Genomic DNA, 20,000 nt, shown 5'->3' on the forward strand with positions numbered 1-20,000 from the left:
CTCCAGGCATCTAAGTTCTCCAACTAGCTTAGTACAAGAAGAATGTTCCTAAAATGAATAGCTAACACTAACTGATGGGTCCACAGACAAGACAAGTACTATAAACAACAACAATTTCAACTACTATATCATACAGTTACATAGCGTAAGTCTTCTCCTGTCCCAGTGTCCAGTCCCATCATCATTGTGAAGAAACATGCTGTAAACCAGCTCCCCTAGCCAGCACAACACTCACTGGTTTATCAAATCATAACCACATTAGTTTCTTCCTGAATCAAATCCCAGCTGTGTCTTAAAATGGTCTTACAGCCATTTCATTTAACAGATCTCTTATCCTTATTTGTTATATTAGAATAAGATGCCATTATGTCTAGAAATTCTGCATATTCCGTTATTTGACATCTAGACAAAAGTTTATCCTTTTTATCATGACACCATACACTACAGATAAACATAAGAGAAAAAAAATAAAGAAAAACACACACACACACACACACACACACACACACACACACACACACACACACACACACACACACACACTCGTGTGTGTGTTTGCGTGCATATAGAGAGAGAAAGTAAGACAGAGAGAAATGCAGTGAGGCAAGTTTCCCTTCACTCCCCACAAACCCCTGATATCCTCTTACTCACAGTCCAGAGTCACACAGCCTTGGAGATTACTGCAATGCTTGGGGTCTACTGAAACTACACACTGTACCAGTCTCTGAGGCTGCGTGACTTTAAAGTGGGATTAAGCACAAGAGATATATGGGAGGATGCACAGGGAGCTTGTCATACAAAAATGTGGACTCTAAAGAAATGCAACAGTGAGAATACCAATACTACAGCAGATCTGTGTGCTACTGTTGTAGTTGTTGGTGATCGGGCAGATGGTACAAATCTTTCTCTTGGGATGCTGTGCTTTAGGTATTTGTGGTCTCAGGATTTTGTACTTCATTGAAGAGTGCTTGTGGATCCTGAAACATGCTTGGCACACAATTACATCAATCAAAGATCTGCTTAAGTACCTCGCTGAGCTGTAAAATGCATTACAAATGCAAATAACAGCAAAATGCAAATGTAAATATCTCTGTATAAGATTCAGCAAGTCAGATGAAGCTAAGAACAGCTAGCTCTAAACAAGGAAAATCTGATCAACTTAAAGCACTTTTTCGCATGGTTTTATGAACTCTAATTACGCTTTCTGTATCTTTTATTCAAGCAATACAAATCAACCTGTAAGCTGTACTTTGCAGCATATAGAGTGATTTGCATTATACATTCAAAAGTTATCCAGTCTTGTCGTCTCTAAGCCGTGAGTATCTAAACCGTGAACAAGTGCCTGTCATTTTATTAACACAAGGAAATGCCATACGACAATGTATTGTCTTTCATTGTAACAGAAGGAATACTATTCCACCCAAGAGCAAGTTTGCTGCTGCTGTTTTTCCAGAAAGAAACCATTTATGAAATATAACACATGAAATGTGCAGAAGTAATTTATAACTAGATACTAGCTTTAATATTCTTTGTTAGTAGACAAAATAGGAAATATAATACTCAAAAAGAAAACCCAAAAGCAAGAAAATGAATCCTTTTGCACAAGCACATAATCCTACTTTTGTTTACTACAAAATTTCAAATGGATGTTTTCACAAGGTGAGTTCACTTCTCCTGCATCTCCTGGAATCCGTACGTACAAATGCCAAAGTAAGGTCACACTGCCTTGGAAAGTTTACAACAGTTTAATTTAACTAAAAGACTCACAGCAGAGGTTTTTCAGTTTGTCTCTCAGCTGGGGTGCCTTCTGTGTGGAGTTTAATGTCTTCCCTGCATCTGAGTGGGTTATATTCTGGGTCTTCTCTCACATCCCAAAGACATGTAGCAGGTGAACTGGTGTTCTCCAAACTGCCTATTCATGTGAGTGCATGCTTGTGTGCATTCTGCAACTGACTGACATCCTAAACAGAATGCATTTCTATGCCTTGCATCCACCAGTCTCCAAGATGACTTCAGCATCCCTCAACCATGTGAATCAAAAAAACAAGTCATTGGGCAATGAATGAATGAACAGCTCCATTGTTAGAAAGTATGCATAGCAAGCAGTGTTATTTATGGTACACACCTCTTTTCACTAGAGATCAAAAAAGCACAACCCCCAAGCAAAACATGTTAAAAAGTATAGCTCTTTTTTCACTTCTACTGTTTTTTTTTCTGGGAATATTTCCATTTACTATTAATTTGACTTTGCTATACATAACTCCAAGAATGTATTATTTCCCTCTTTCTTAATCAACCTTTAGATACTTTCAGATATTCTTTTACATAACATATATGCACAGACAGGTAGCTAATATGTAAACACATTGGTATGCAATATGTTAAGAGCCACATTATTTTGTAAAAGGGATGTCCCACTAATACACAATTTTATTAACCTATTTAACAGCACTTATTTAATTCTCTTTTAATATATATTTTAACATTTAATTATGCTTTACTAGTTAGTTTTTCAGTATTATTTATGTTTAATTTATACTCCATTGCTAACATGAAGTACCACTGGAATTCAGAAAGAAGCTCACACCTTGCTGTAATTATCTAAAGCAGATAGGTCAATTAACACCCCAGTGAGAAAATATGATCCAGAAACAGCTACGGCCGCAATAAGAAAGCTCTTGTTATTGGCTCATTAGCATATTTCCATATCACACTTTAGCTAATACTATTGGCTGTGCTAGTGCTCTTCCAGGACGACCGTGCTTCATATTGGGAAAGGAACCATCCTATACTCACACACACATTCAGATACCCATTGAGACACACACACACACACACACACACACACACACACACACACACACACACACACACACACACACACACACACACACACTCTCTTATCCATCAACAAATAAACCTCCCCCTCACCAGCCATTCACACTAATGGAAATATTCAACCATTCACCCACATTCACCCTACAACACATACACCCAGACTCTCAGTTCTCTAACTAATCCTCCTAGTGCAACCATCCAGGCAGACACACAGACGCATTCATACAGCTTCATTCATGTCCTAATACATGCACCCACATATACATACATAAAAAAACTAACATCTAGCCACCCCCACATCATCACTGAACTTATATGCACCATAACTGTTTTATAGGAATGAATGTGTGACTGCCATCTTTTGGCATACACTTCCTGAAATTTTACACTCCTGAGCTATTCCCTGAATCACTTGGCAGCATAAATCTGGAGCCACTGGGAATTTCCAAGGATGAGGGCATAGCTAATTAGCATTAGTTGCTCCCCTGGATTACCACATTACCTTGCAGATCTACCAGCAAGACCACAGTCTATGCTAAAACTCTCAGTAATCGGAAACGTGAGTGGTAGGGCTATCTAAGAATCAGAAAAGCTTAATGTGAAGGTGGGAAAACAGACATGATAGGGCTTCCCCATCATGGTAAGCCTTTCTGAATTCCAGTCTACACTCTGTAGTTGCTGATAAATTCTGAATCTGGTCCTTCATTTCTAGTGCTATTAGTGTTGATCAACAATGATTCTCTTAAATGTTTATCTGTCACTGTTACCGTTAACAGGCTTAAAAAGAGCTTTACTCCTTTGGTCTCCACTACATACAAGCAATGCCTACTAGTGGGCAGCATGGACAAAAAAGTGTAACAAAAATAAACACATAATTAAATGCACTTTTCTTACTGACTTATCCAGTAGCTTCTTAAAATTAACTAATACGTCCACTTTTTTATTTGCCCAGATATATGTTTCAAATTTCTGCAAGTCTAGATCTTGTAACGTATCATTACTGTCTTTGCTCTTTCCACAAATATATTAATTCCTGTGCCCCTATATTTATTATATTTTAATCAGAACTTGATTCTGAAGCATTCCTTTAAATCTCATGTGTCCATAAAATGAACATTTTGGTTGTCATTCTGCAAAAACTAAGACAGCACTTATTCAACTCTCACAGTCTTTAGTGATAGGTTTTGCTCTTCAACTCCATTACCTATTCAATGACCCCTCATTGTATCATCTTTATATTTCTCCTTTCCTTAAAAATCACTGATTATGTTATAGAATCATACTCTAAAGTGCACGAACCTTCAAATTACAAAAAAGAATGTATTCATTTCACATGATGTGAAACTTCCTAAAATTATACATTTATTGGTGTTGACACTTGGCGTCCTTTAGACTTTGGGAGTGGGAATGCTACTTTAGTGTCACAGACTTTAGGTTTAGGGAGGGGGAATTAGAGATTTAATTTTATGGAGCGATTGGGGAGTTGCTATGGTTAGGGTCGGGTTAGAGTTAAGGTCTTGATACTGCAATGCTGTTAAATAGGGTCAGGTGGTGGGAGAAGTAGATAACTTACTAAAATTGGGATGTCAGGAGTTAGGGCACTTGCCAATTACAGCAAGTGGCAGAAAGCATGTCTCAAGATAGTTGGACTCAAGCACCTGTAGTACACCCATACACACACACACACATATATATATATATATATATAGGTAAAAAGATATATGTCTTTGTGTGTAGGTGCCTGTGTGCAGTAGATATGCATATACATATACACACACATATTATATATATATATATATATATATATATATATATATATATATATATATATACACACACACACACACACACACACACACACATATATATACATATATACACTTATAAAACAACATACACCAATGCTAGATGCAGATATAAAATATATTACAAATATCTAAAATAAAAAATGACAAAGCCGTGGTGGTGCAGCGGTAGCGTTGCTGCCTCACAGCAAGAGGTTCTCCCATTCGATTCTTGACTTGAGCACCTTCTGTGTGGAGTCTGCATGCCCTCCCCGCGGTCGAGTGGCGTTCGAAAGGCATGCGTAGAATGGGCATGCCTTCGCTGAAGGTTGGGCGTCGAGCTGGCACCTCGGCACCAGTAAAGAATCTACTACCAATCATTAATGGATCGGAGTTCCGCTGTGGCGACCCCTAACTGGGAAAAGCCGAAAGAAGAACAACATCTAAAATAAAAAAATGGCTGAAATTCCACAAAAGACAGTGGACCCTGTTTTCATAAAAGCTTTCTCAATGTAGTGAGAAAATAGACTCCCCCTTCCTTTTATACAGAAAAAAATCCTTAGTATAAACCACCAATAGGAATCTTCAAACAATTCAAATGGCATACTGAAAAACATAATGAACTGCTGACCTCTAGTGGACTTAAACATAAATATATATATATAAAACATATAAATGACCGAATTGCGTAGAATATTATCATCAAAATATTGGGCAGCCACAGTGGCGCAGCAGTTAGTGTTGTCGCCTCACAGCAAGAGGTTCCCTGGTTCGATCCTCAGCTGGGGTGCCTTCTGTGTGGAGTCTGCATGTCCTCCCTGTGGTCGCGTGGGTTTCCTCCGGGTGCTCCGGTTTTCTCCCACATCCCAAAGACATGCTGTAGGTGGTTTGGACACTCTAAATTGGCTCTAGGTATGAGTGCGTGTGTGTGCCTTCTGTGGAAGGTTGGGCACCGGGCTGGCAACTCAACATCGTAAAACTCCACTGCCAATCATGAGCGGGCATGTGATCCGCTGTGGTGACCCCTAACCGGGAAAAGCCGAAAGAAGAAGAAGATTATCATCAAAATATTAAATTACATATTTAAAATTCTCTATTAAGTCATGGTTTGAACAAAGCCCCCAAAGAAATAATCCATTTTTATTCTTTATGACTTAATAAATTATGGCTAAACTGTTTAATCTGTTTCACTGACACTTCATCAATGCTAATGAATGTAAAATGGGCTCCTGGATAAAGAGTGTTATTAAAGTGAGCTTTTCGCCCTGTGATATCTACTATCACTTAAATGTACTGCTATCCTCATTTTCCAAGGGAGAGATGTTTGTCCCACATAAAAACTACCACACTGGTAAACAACCAAATAAACAACCTGGAGAGTAATGCAAGCTGTCAAATCCCGAATTTCAAATGTTCTACTGGCATTAATAGTAGTAAAACATATCAGGCCTGATTCCAAAAGGCTGACAGCAGTTGTCTCAGAATCTGCCCCCCTGTGTAAGTCTGTTTATAGATAGACTTTACACCAAAACAAGTCACTTACACTGAGGGCAAGTCTTTTGGAATCTGGGCAGATTTACTTAATTGGGAACAGCTCTTTTGTAATCTAGCCCTCAGTCTTAACAACAAACTCACAATAGACAATTTCTACACAGAGAACATTCCCATAAATGCTTATGTACTATTTGACATGTTTGCTTACACTTACAATATAAAAAAAAAATAGGTCTTTGCCTTTCTTATATACAAATTTGTAAATCGAGTTATACCTATTTTCAAAAAAAATTATCATGGGCCACCAGATGGCAATATTACAATATAACTTCTCTAATTAAAAAAGAATTTGAACCATAAGTGAAAAATGAACCTATCAATACATTCATTATGCTCCATGTTTTGGCATTGTTAAATATTCTCCCTAGAGCAGGGGTGGGTAAACTTTTTGATTCGTGGGCCATATTGAGTTCTAACATTTGACAAAGGGGCCGGAACAGGAGCAGATAGATGGCATGCTTTGAAAACATCACCTCATTGGGGGGAAAATACACATCTTGGGATATGGAGAAAACATGTGTTTTAATTTCCAATGAAAATGAAGAAAAGCATTACAATAAAATCTCTGACTTCGAAATGAGTCTTTAAACACTGAAAATCAAATAAATGACCATTTTATTTTAAAGCACTGAAAGTTCTGTTATCCTTCAGGATATCACCATCACTCTCCTCCTGATTGTCTTTTTTTTCAAAAACGGTAGGAGATGCAGATGTACTTGTCCTGTTCCTTTTATTCAATTTGTTTCCCCGGTGCCAAAAGTCAACAACGACCAGTGCAAGGACGAAACAATTGCAGCAAGTCAGTCTGTGAAGCGTTATATTTGATCTGCGCGCACTGTTTATTTTAACAACGTGCGTATCACGGAGACACACACATTTTAATGAGAGCAGTGTTGTTGGTCTCCTTTTTTAGCCAGCGCATCAAAGTCTGGAGTTAGTTTTGTTGTGGCGATTCTCAGGATGGATCTGAGGTGTAGGTCTGTTAACTTGGATCTGTGGCTGGCTTTGTTGATGTTTATGACGCTGAAGGTCTGTTCACACACGAAGGCAGAGCCGAACAAAGCCAACATCATCTGCGCTTTTTGCCTTAGATTTGGAAACGCGGCATCATTGAGTGAAGCATAGAAGTCATTTACTTTCAGAGAGCTGAACTTCTCTTTTAAGGCAGGGTCGGACTGAAGGTCGATCAGTTCGAGCTGAAGCTCCTTTGGAGCTGTTTCGGGGTCTTGTGACAGAGGAAAGGCCACCAATTGAAGTGACTTGTCAATTTTGTCGAAATCCAAAAACCGACGGCAGAATTCTCCGTGCAGTGCATCCAGTGACTCACTGTATTTCTTTACTTTTGCTCCGACCTCTTTCAGCGTGGCTAGTCTAGGAAAATGAGTGAATGACTTGTTCAAAATCTGCCTGGAGAATAAAGCCAGCTTGGATTTGAAGGCTTTCACATTTCTGTACATGTCATGCACAAACTGCTCCTTCCCCTGCAGTTTCACGTTGAGCTCATTCAAGTGTGAAAATACGTCCATAGCAAACGCAAAGTCACACATCCAGCTCTTGTTGCTCAGCTCAGGAAATTCATTAGTCTTCCCCTGCCACTCCAAAAACACGCCATTCTCCTCTTTGAGCTCCCACACTCGTTAAAACACTTTGCCCAAACTCAACCAGCGGACATGGGAGTGATAAAGCAGGTCCTGGTGATCCGCATCAGTTTCCTCCAGGAACGCAATGAACTGACAGTGCTGAAGTCCCCGTGCGCGTATGAAGTTGACGAGTTTCACCACAGGATTCACAACATGATTCAGCTGTAACACCGATTTACATAGAGATTCCTGGTGGATGATGCAGTGGAGGAAAATGACATCCTGGTCAGGGTTTTCATCTTTCACTTTATTCTGGATTCTCCTCAGCAGGCCAATGTCTTTTCCCATTAAATTCGGAGATCCATCTGTGGTGATGTTAACAAGCTTACTCCAGGGAAGCTTCATGTTTTCGATGGCAGCAGACACCCGTTCAAACAAGTCCTCTCCCCGTGTTTGTCCTTTCAGAGACTCCATTGTCAAAAACTCCTTCGTTATTTCAAAAGTTTCGTTGATTCCTCGGATAAAAATGAGGAGCTGAGCAGTGTCTTTGACATTGTTGCTTTCATCCAGTGCTAAAGAATAAAAAGTGAATGACTTCGCCTTTTTGTTTAATCTGCTGGTGATATCTTCATCTATTAGTTCCACACGGCGAGTCACTGTCCGCCGTGACAAACTGATTTTCTCAAATTTGTCTTTGGTCTCCGGGCACAAAATACCTGCTGTCTCTACCATACATTCTTTTAAAAACTCGCCCTCAGACAGTGGTTTGCTGGCCTTTGCTATTTTGAATGAAAGCATAAAACTGGCCTTGGTACTTGACTCTTGAATGGCAGTTTGACGGTGAAAAAAACTTTGCTGAACCTTCAAATTAGCTGCCACCTTCTCAGCAGCAGCTTCCCGTTCTTTTGTTGAGAGCTTGCTAGCATAATTAGCGTGCTTTGTGGCAAAGTGACGGCTAATATTATACTCTTTAAAAACCGCCACAGTTTCTTGGCATATCAGGCAAACAGCAGATTATCGGTGTTCAGTGAAAAAATATTTAGTTGTCCACTCCTTATTGAACACTCAACATTCTCTGTCCACTTTCCTTTTCTTGGGTCCGCTCATCTTCATAGAGGGGCGGTGGGTCAAAGGGTAAAGTGCAAACATGGAGTAATAGGCCTACGCTTCACCTCAACAAAGCCAATATATCTAGAGTGCGCCATCTAGTGAGGAAACATCAGAATTGCAGGGGAAATAAAACATTAACAAGGTTAATTTATTAAATTTTTTCAAGTTTGGCGGGCCGAATCAAAACATTTAACAGGCCGCATGTGGCCCCCGGGACGTAGTTTGCCCATGCCTGCCCTAGAGTGAGCATTTACCTCTGTCTGAAATGATGCTGCCTCATTATAAGAATATCAGCTCTACACAAATGTAAATGTCAGCTGTTTACCTTCTGCCTCATAAATCTCATCATTACTACATATCCATCTCAAATGTAAAAACTGTCATTTAGGGATGTTTTAAACATATGTATAGGATGACAAATATTAGCTTGCAATAAAGCATTCCTTTGAAAAATGTTTCCTACACAAATTAGTAGATATACTGCCGCTGATAGACTTAGTAATAAAAACATCCAAAAACCAACTGTCTGTAGGTAAATCAAACTGAGCAGTAAAACTAATGTCAAAATTCACTTCCCCAATTCATGAAACAGAAACAATCACCCAAATAATGGTACCAAGAATGCACACAAGAACTGAAAAAAAAAAAACACGCTAAACATCTCTGTATAAATGGGTGCAACATTAGCACCACTGCAGTCCCACTAGTCTGGAGAGAGCATTAGTTTTGAAAATACAAAACATTCTTACTTAGCACTTGATGTAGTAATCTAACAAAAATTTATTAAAAACGTCCTTATATATGGGGGGAGGGGCAGGAACAGATTTTTATGTATTTTAGGTCAGAATTAAAGGGGTCTATATTATAACACTGAAAGTGCATATGTGTGACTACATAAAAGTCAACACATAATGCACGAAACCTGAAAATAGCGAATGGCCACGTAATCAAAAAAACCTATGTGGCTGTTCTCTAAAAAAATAATTTAACACCATAAACAGGCTTTGCCCCCCACACCCCCCTAACTAAATATACCCACTCTGAGACCGCACTATAGGGAAGGAAAGGGCAACTCCATGAAGTTGGCCAACTATCTCCTTGCTCTATGACACATTCATCAAATCACTTAAATGTGATTCGATGAATATGTGTCACTGTTTCTGTATTCGCTCAGAAGCCTTTTCGTACTTCTAATATAGACCCAAATAAAGAACCTGTCTCTGTGGATCATGTACTACTAACTGGTTCTTTTGTTGTTCTGAAATAATCCTTAGTTACAACTCCCTAGACAAAAAAAGCATCCAATTGCCTCTTGTATTTCATGATGGGATCAGAAGACATATACCTTTCCAGCTCCCAAATGCCTATTGGCCTCCTGCAGATGATCCTGTTTTCCCCATATTACCACCACTGCAGCTTCATCAGCATTAGTGATGACAATATCTTTATTCTGCTATAACTCAAAAAAACATTTTTCTCTCAACTACAGTCACATTATGAAATACATACAAACAATTCATTTTGCATCAAATCTTTCTTAACTAATTGTTCAAACACCCAAACGGATGATAGGGAGGATTAAATTCAGATTTTCTAAACTTAAAAAGTAGCATCCACCTGCTCTGCTTGATCAGCCTTATGGATAGGATACCAATATTTTAAATTTAGCTTCCTACTAAAAGCTTTCAAATCATAAATATCATCTAAAGTTTCAGTGAAAAAAGAGGGAATAAATCCTTTATTCATACTGACAAACATTCTGAAGAAAGGAAAAAAAAAACAAATTAGTTACGTTTATGACCAAATTATTAACTTTGTCAATCACTTAATCAGTTCTGTCAACAATTGCATTATTTTGTCTCTTGTTTCTATGTTTTCTCTCACTCCTACCATCTTTTTTTGTAGTAGATTGCAACTTTAAATTTGATTTCTCAATTTGGAAAGAACCATCAACCATGGATTAGTACTAGGCTAGCTGCCCTTGTGAGCCATTTTTTTTAAGCCTAGCCATTTACCCCTTGGGAGACTTGAACCTTGCACCTTGTGTTTGTATGGCAAACACCTTGACCATTAGGCCACCCTCCCTCCAGCTCTGTTTCTGTACTGGTGCTACAGGAAAAGTCAGCCAAAGTGTCATAGCCATATTGTACTGAACCCCTCCTTTCCACCTGAAGAGGCTCACTTAGGTTTTGAACAGCCCTTGACTTTAATACGGTATTCTGAATTTCTAACAAAATGTACGTCTTTCTTCTGCTCAAACATCAGTCTCCAAAGTCTCTTTTAAAGTTTACTGACCTACAATTCTTGATTTAAAGACTCAGTATTCTCTTTTAATTTATCAAATAATTCTAGATATTCATTATTACTAGAAGGGAAGAACTTCCACCAAACCAGACATCCTTGTGTCATAAAATATAATTTATTAGGATTAGGTTGTCAGGAGTTAGGGTCATTGTAAATTACAGCAAGTGGGTGAATATGTTTTATTTGATTTGGGATATGTGTTAGTGATACATTTCTACAAACTAAATTCATCCTTTACACATTTGGGTAACAGGTACTACTGAGGTAGTTTACTTACTTGCAATGTAGAAATCAATCAAGAATAAAGTTCTGTAGTTTTACTCTTACTGTAAACCAATTAACTACTTTATTAAAAAGGCAATTTCCTAATTTTAGTATTATTCATAGCAATGTGCTTAAGGTAGTTCTTACAATCCAGGCATATAATATCTACTATCAGTCCTTAGTCCATGGCAACCTACACATACCTCCCAAACAGACAAAACAAATAAATGTGGGGCACTGCAGTGGTGCAGGAGTTACTTCTGCTGCCTAACAACATTGAATCTCCATCGTATTTCATTTTTGTTGGGGGCAAGTTTCCCTCATTTCAAGGATTTCTTACAGGTGAATTAATGATCCAACAAGCTGCTTGTAGGTAGGTAGGTATATGTGTGTGTGTGTGTGTGTGTGTGTGTGTGTGTGTGAGTGTGTGTGTGTGTCTGCTTATGTGTGTGTGTGTGTGTGTGTGTGTGTGTGTGTGTGTGTGTGTGTGTGTAGACAATATAACAACTAGAATGGCAGTGACGGGGTTTGTCTGAATCATATTTTGTCAACCAAATGTGACAGATACCACTTGCAACCAATCTGTAGCAATCTGAATGGCACTAGAGGTTTATGAAACCTGCCAACAATAACCAGTATTCCACTTTAGAATGTGAGAGAGAGAGGCTATGGTTCATGGTTTCACTCAACTGCCCCAAAGAGATTTGATGGCCACCAGTGGGATGACCTCTAGACTCACACCACTACTATTCTTCGCACAAATCTGATTCGATAACCAATTCACCAAATGCAACCTTAACATTATAAATGAAATATGCGTGCGTGGAAGTGCATATGTGTGCGTGAGTGTGTGCGTGTGTGTGTGTGTGTGTGTGTGTGTGTGTGTGTGTGTGTGTGTGTGTGTGTGTGTGTGTGGGTGCTTGTGTGTGTGTGTGTGTGTGTGTGTGTGTGTGTGTGTGTGTGTGTGTGTGTATGTATGTATGTATGTATGTATGTGTGGAAGTGCATCTGTGTGTATGGTAGTGAGCCACTCAAGATTATTTCACTGCTTTTGCTCATTGTTGCGAGAGTACTCAGCTCCCAGCAACCCCTTTTATAAATGTAATCAGGTAAACAAAGAATGAATGAAAAATAAAAAAATGGATAACTGTATAAGAGCTTCTTTAAAAAATGTGTGCAGACATTAACATTAATGGCATTAGCATCTTTACCCAGAGGTACTGCAGGATGCTCGGTCTAGCTGTCTGTAAATTCCAGTATCACTTTTATCAGCTTAATTATGAACTAGAACAATGATGCATTTCTTCCACTGTAAAAGAATTTCATCTCTCAGTAATGACTCCTTCATTACTGACAGTATCAGATTCATGAGCTGTGCTATATAATCTCTTTGGATTTTGTTAGTAATGTTATCTCTTCCTAAAGCTTCATTGATCTGATATTGGTTTAACCTTTAAAAAATTCAATCAACCTTAAAACCTGTAAATCTGGTTGTCTCTTCAATACCTACAGTAGCTTGATTTATTTACCTCATTCCACCAAATATAACATAATTATTTATCATTTACATCTTCTATAACGGATTTACGTTTAATTTAACATGTCTACTACCATGCAGTGTTTGATATAAGGTAATGCCTGAGTCTTTTTAGTTTCTTCCTTGCTAGTATGAAGAATGTTCTGGAATCTTTTTCATATAAATAGCCAATCCCACTTTGTAAAATTACTGCTGTTCTTAATTATACAATAACAGCTCATTGTTATTCAAAAACATGGACGCTGACTGGACAGCCCAACCACCGTACCCACTGCAAATCAAGCATATACCAAAGGAAAAAGGTTCAGCCACTGAAGTACCATAGCCAGACCTTTCAAATAGCATATGCATCCAGGAGAGCAAAACAAGAGAACAATCAGATTATGTTTTGCAAAAATAATAAGAAACATACCTGATTTTCCTTGCATTTAGGCTGTCCCTTGTAGAAATCTCAGTTAAAAAAAAAAAAAAACAGCAATAGAGATTATCTCCTCCACTGCTTTCCCTGCACTGCACTAATGTACTGTGCAAGTGTGGAAACTTAAGTCCTATTCACATACATCAGAAAAGACAGAAGAATGCGCAGGAACGCTACAGCACTATTATGCAAAGACATTGTTAAGAAAGATAAGCAATTTCTTTCTTAAATTATGTCATTGCATAGCTGCAATAACCCACTCGTGAGTATGAGTAATGCTGGATTTACCCACTGATGGTTTTGTTTGATCATAAGAGTAAAGCCCTAATCCTCAAACCACACCAACCATTGGTAAATCCAGCATTACTCACACCTAGTTGTGGGTTACTGCTTAAATATTGCCCCAAATCTGTTATGATATATATATATATATATTTTTTTTTTTTTTTTTTTGCAACAGGTGCAATAGTTTCTGTATAAATTATATCTTATCTTCTGATAAGAAATCTCTTTAAACTGCTTGTCATTCAGTTTTTGATTTCCCAACACAGGTGTCTTAACTTAAACATATTCGTTTTTATAGCAGTTCAGTAAATATTAAATTTCATAGTTTAGTACTAAGCTAACTGCCCTTGCAAGCCATTTTAAACCTAGCCAATTATCCATTGTGAGACTCAAACCCTGCATCTTGTGTTTGTAAGGCAAACACCTTAACCATTAAACAACCCTCCCTCTTATTACTCCTTCACTTGCTTCTTTAATCCACAATGATTTATCCAACCTACTTTTAGTTTCCTAAAAGAAGTCACTCTCTTTCTCTCTTTTTATTTAGTGCCCATTTCCACTAAGAGGGCACTCTGTCAATACTACTGATATTGTCATGATTTGTAATAGCATGTTAAGTGTTGCTATATTTAGCTGATTTATTATTTGGGCAAAGTGTTTAAGTTCTGTAAAACAGCTCTTATTTTGTTAACTGTTCGACTTTGAGTAAAGCTTGGCATGTTAAAATCCCTTCCTGTACTTGCTGTCCAGTGGAAATCTCCAGTCACCCTGCTGTGGAAATGCAAGCGGCACCTCGCTGTTGTAATCTTAAAGTTGTGGAATAATGACTTAGCTACACTACACTGAATGAGACTCATTCACACTTTTATCTTCTGTAAAAGACAGATCCTCAATGACTAGGAATTCACATCTGGTGTAGATTTCAACAGCAAGAAGATGATTATCTTCTCTAAGATGATAAAGTCTTAGTTTAGAAAGTAAAGCGTGTGTGTGTGTGTGTGTGTGTGTGCTTGTGTGTGTGTGTGTCTGTGTCAGGTGGGGAGAGCAAGATGCACATATAACTGTAGTCCCAAAACTTGTACAATACAGGGCTGCTACATTTGCTGCAGTTAATAGAGAAATAAAAACTTTTCACCATTTCCACTGCCTGTTTTTCAACAAAAGGAGGGATATCACGCAAACAACCAGAATACAGAGCTAAAAACAGAAGCTGAGAAATCAGTGCAAAAGATAACTCCAGTTTAGGGAGATGACAAAGGAATGTCCAGACCGATACACAAAATCCAATACAATAATCTCAGAAATTCTACAAAAAAAAAAAAAAAAAAAAAAAAAACACTTCATCATTTGCACTCTATTAATATACTGTACAATCTGCCTGTCATTATTTCTCTTTTTAACTGCTGTTTCAATAACAATATGCAGTGACAAAGGGATGCACACGGAAAAGTAAAACATGTACTTCATCAGGAAATAACAGAAATGGAACCGAAAAATAGTGACAGTATCTCTGTGGTGTGCGCATGAGAAAGTCTAACACAGACAAAAAGATGAGGAAAAAGGGTACACACAAACTCATTCACATCTGGCCATAACAGTGGTGCGAGGTTATAAAGGGTACACACAAACTCATTCACAACTGGCCATAACAGTGGTGCGAGGTTACAAAGGGTACACACAAACTCATTCACATCTGGCCATAACAGTGGTGCGAGGTTACAAATGGTGATTCAGCATGTGACTTGCTCACACATGATACTGGCTGATTTGGCGGGGGCCAGATTCCTCAAAACTCAATGTATAAAACTTCCTCTGGGGTATTATCAAACTCTATGTAAGAAACCCTATGTGAAATACAGAAGGTGGCTGACACAACATCCATGTTCCATCAATGTACTTCTATTCACACAAAAAGGCCCCTCTTATATTCACCCTGAAAGGCAACATGGTTAGCATATGCAGTATGACAGGAAAACAATGCTGGAGTGTGATAAACTTGATTGGAAAACTACTTTTCAGAAGAATGGTAACAAATCACATGGGTGCCCATTTACTCTATTTTTAACTCTATGCATTTTAATATTTGCTCCTGAAAGCTTGCAAAACGCTTCAAAATGTAGCAGACACATACATTGATGTCTAAGATGCCACTTTCTTCTGTTATCTCGGACACACACGGAAGGTGGGATATTTTTCCTTTCTTTTTTACCTACAAATAAAAGAGTGAATATTACCCACTTGGTAAGTAAAAGAGAGTGCAGAATGATTTACAAATATCGCAGTGTAGTTAAAATGCATATTTCTTGACATTAAAGAAGTGCGCACCTTTGGAATGTACCACATTTGCATAATCTGCATGTACAGCCTTAGCCTACTGGAATGACGGTGCTAGCAGGGTTCCAACTGTCAAGTTATATTAAGCCTGCTATGATCTCATATTTGCTGCTCCATATTCAGAATGACAGACATACAGCTAAGCCTGACTCATCTGACCGATGGATTAGCAGTCTGGAGAAATACTTATAAAATGTTACACTACATTAACATATAAGGGCTAGACTCTTGACATTGATGCAAAACTGAACTTCAAAAAATAAAAAAAAAATGCAATCAGCTTTTTTTAAGGTGCACTACCTCTTAAATGGACTTAAGGAAAAACATGACATTGTACTGGCTTCTTGATGGTTTGTCTATTGTCCTGTGATGCCCAGCATTTAAAACCAGCTGAAAACAGAATCTCTACAGTAGAAACGTCAACCACAAAAATCGATGGCTTGGTTCAAGAAAGGTAACAGCAAAATTAACAAGAATATGGAATACAGATGGTACATGAAGGTCCAGATGTTGTATAACTGCAACAATTACCAATAAAGAAACTAAATAAGCACAAAGATTTTTTAATAAAGGATTTAGCCAGCAGCAGGACAAGCAGAACAGAATAATGATTTACTAGTGTAGCCACACCTCTTTTATGCATATAACATGTCTCAGACACAACTGCTACTTAAAAAAAAGAACAAAAATAATTCTGATGTCTGCTCAGCAATGACAATATTAACTTGCTAGTTTCATGTAATTGTATGTTTCAAATTTTGCAAAATATCACAGACCTACACATACAAACAAACCGTAAACTTTGGACGATAGACATAGCAAGCCCCCATACACATTGGTACCTTTCGACCACTCACAGAAATGAAACCTACACAAACCAGACCACACATCACAAACCTTACTGGCATACAACGTAGCTCTCAAGCCCTTAACTTGGTTAGAAATATAGCAGCTTTTTGTATACTTCCATTTAACACCCACAGCTTCTTATGCTTTCCTAATATTTTTTACAACTGGCTTGCTCAACTAAATGACTTAATGGCCTCGTTATGCCAGTTATTGAATAAAATGCCCTAATTTGGCATATATCTGGCCAGACACAAGCGACAAGTGGAAAGCCCATTGAGATACTTTACTAAAAGCATATAAAGCCTAAACAACATGTCATACATGGACCAACCCAAAGCCCTTCACTATACTCGGTATCCTACAGCGTGCTAAGAGGTGACCTGTATCTCACATACAAAGGATCCTCTGACCCAGTACTGATGGATTTATTACACATCAACAAGTCAAATGGCATTGGAAATTCTCAATATGGGGATTGAAATCTCCTATGCAACATCAATAGAATGGTTTAGAGGGACAGGTATATCTCGTACAGGATACCGCTGCTCTGGAGCAAACTCCCCATCCACAAAAAACAAAGTTTATTCCTGTCCATTTTCAAGTGCACCTTCTCCAGGACTGCCCCCCTACTACTTACAGACAGAAGCAGCTTCTAAACACTTCATCCCATGCATGGCTACCCTCAAATTATCTATTGTATGATCCATTTAATATATATTTATTGATCATGGGATGGTAAGGTTAATCTGTAACCAAATGGGAAAGGTTAAAACGAGCACAAAAAGGGAAACTGGCTAGGCTTAAAATGGTCCACAAGGCCAGCTAGCCTAGTACTTACCTATGAACATATAACTTACCAATAAATAACATATGAAGTAAGAAAAGGCAAGTAAAACAAAATGTAATCTATGATGTCCTGCAGTGGACATGTTAATAACCATCGATATTCATATTTTCATACTTGCAATTATATGTCCTTAAAGGAGACAACACATAATTAAGGGACATGGTATGACATGTCATGGTGAGAGACAAATAATACATTATCACTGTCCACTGCACTCTGTAGTGGAGATATTGTCACTTATTTGTTAGTAATTATGAACATATGCAGCATTTCCATATGTACATTAATATTTTCACAGCCATGGCCAAGTATTTATAGGTTCATAGATTAGTACTAAGCTAACTGCCCTTGCAAGCCACTTTAAGCCTAACCAATTATCCCTTGTGAGACTCAAACCCTGCACCTTGTATTTGTAAAGCAAACACCTTAATCATTAGGCCACCCTCTGAACAACAGAACAACTTTGAGACTGCAGGTTACAGATTGCCTTCCCTATCAAGGACTGATATCAGAGTATAAGCAAAGAGAAAGAATTAGGGGGTCCTAAATGAAAGACCAGCACTGGTAGGAGTTTTTAGTAGAATCAAGAACAGAAGCTGCTGTCAAAAAAGGAATAATTAGTACAGCATATAAAATATAACATGACAACTAAATGACTCGATCAGAAGAGGTTGGAAAGGATTGAGAAGAGAGATTGAATGGATAAGCAATTCACAAAGAAACAATGGGGGGATATGTGTATGTCTCCCAAATATGCAAAAAAGTCTAGATTCAGGATGTTTGCTTGGAAGTGTTTACATTGGTATTTTTATACCTCAAGTAGACTCCAAAGAATTTTTCCTTAGACAGACAGCAAATGTTGGAGGTGTGATGGGGAAGAAAAAGATAACTGGAAACATATTTTCTGGGAGTGTAATGAGTTGACAGACTTTAACGATTCCCTGCAGACTGCTTTGTCAGAGATATTGGATAAGCAAATTGGTATAACTAAGGAGATGTTTGTTTTAAGCTATGATACAGAATCCGAATTGTCTAGATATAGTAAGGCCTTGCTGAGTCTAATAATGGTGGCTGCCAGAAAAGCAATTACTAGAAAATGGAAATCAAAGTCTAAACCAACTATACTAGAAGAAATACATACAGTAACAGAGATAAAACAACTGGAAAAGGGTAGGGGCATATTACACACAAAACTGGGAATTGTGGGAATAATACATGCAGAGGAAGAATGAGGTTTTAAAGAAGGCAGGATAGGAATGAGATATGTAATGTTTGACTGACAATGATTGGGTTGATTATAAGTGATGTATAATGTTTGCAACTAAAATTATATCAATATGGTTTGTGATGTACAATGTTTGCAACTAAAATTATGTTAATATGGTTTGCAAGCATTTATATAAATGTACGATTGTCTATGTCATACGTAATAATAAAGACGTTTCTTGTTTTAACAAAAAATACTGGCACAGCCATGTGACTTAGAAAGTATTGCATGACATCAAGTGAAACCACAGATGATGTTGAAGAAAACAGTCACTGATACTTGCACTGTACGTTGTGTTTCTTTAAGCAATACTATGTTATTTATATTGTTAAATATACAAATAAGTACAATTTTCATAGTTCTGTAAATATCTCAGTGAACAAGTACTAAGGAAGGAATTGCTTGTTGTGATATCACAGTTTGTTTAGTTGAACAAAGTGCCCTGACATGACATGTTTAAGTTGTACAGTTTTCAAGTTATGAAACTTACGTGACAAATTTAGAGAAAAATGCAATTCTAGGTTTTTGTGCAATGTAATTGATTATGTTAATGCTTTAACTCTGAATGAACTAGCTAGGGAACTCCATACTTGTACCCATCAGGTCAATACCCTCACTCCTATCTTTCAAAACCACTCTGAGAGACTTCCTAGATAACATTGGCTCTGTTCTTGCTCAAAACCAGGATACAGTACATCCCTAAATGTGAACAAGTACCTTTTCATTCCTTATACATTCTTACCCTCCCTTCTTCACTTACCTCCTTACTTCTATCAAATTCGCTTTCCTGAATTTCTCTCTAAATATACCATAAGCCTGTTTTTCCCTTACTTCATATTGCAATTCCTGTTTGTATTAAACTAACTTACCTTTAATTTCCCTACAAACTGTCTAAAACGTCAATAAATATTAAATGATTGTCATATGACATATTGATACTTAACCAAGGTTTTTATATTATCTCTGATTTGTTATAATTATTTAAACTGCAGATGTTTTTGTTTTATTTTTGAACATTCCAAAGTATTG

At 37.7% G+C, this 20,000-nt stretch overlaps 1 protein-coding gene across 1 annotated transcript in view; it reads right to left on the reverse strand.

Moving 5' to 3' along the window:
• The window catches only part of SYNE2 (spectrin repeat containing nuclear envelope protein 2), a 3,814,665-nt gene that overhangs the window by 1,678,541 nt on the left and 2,116,124 nt on the right, over positions 1-20,000 (reverse strand). Inside the window, exon 65 of the mRNA XM_044073561.1 lies at positions 15,806-15,883. Coding sequence (XP_043929496.1) covers positions 15,806-15,883 — 78 coding nt within the window. The remainder of the gene's footprint in view (positions 1-15,805; positions 15,884-20,000) is intronic.

This window comes from Protopterus annectens, chromosome 6.part0, assembly GCF_019279795.1.
Source record: "Protopterus annectens isolate FY-2018-M chromosome 6.part0, PAN1.0, whole genome shotgun sequence".
Lineage (NCBI taxonomy): Eukaryota > Metazoa > Chordata > Ceratodontiformes > Protopteridae > Protopterus > Protopterus annectens.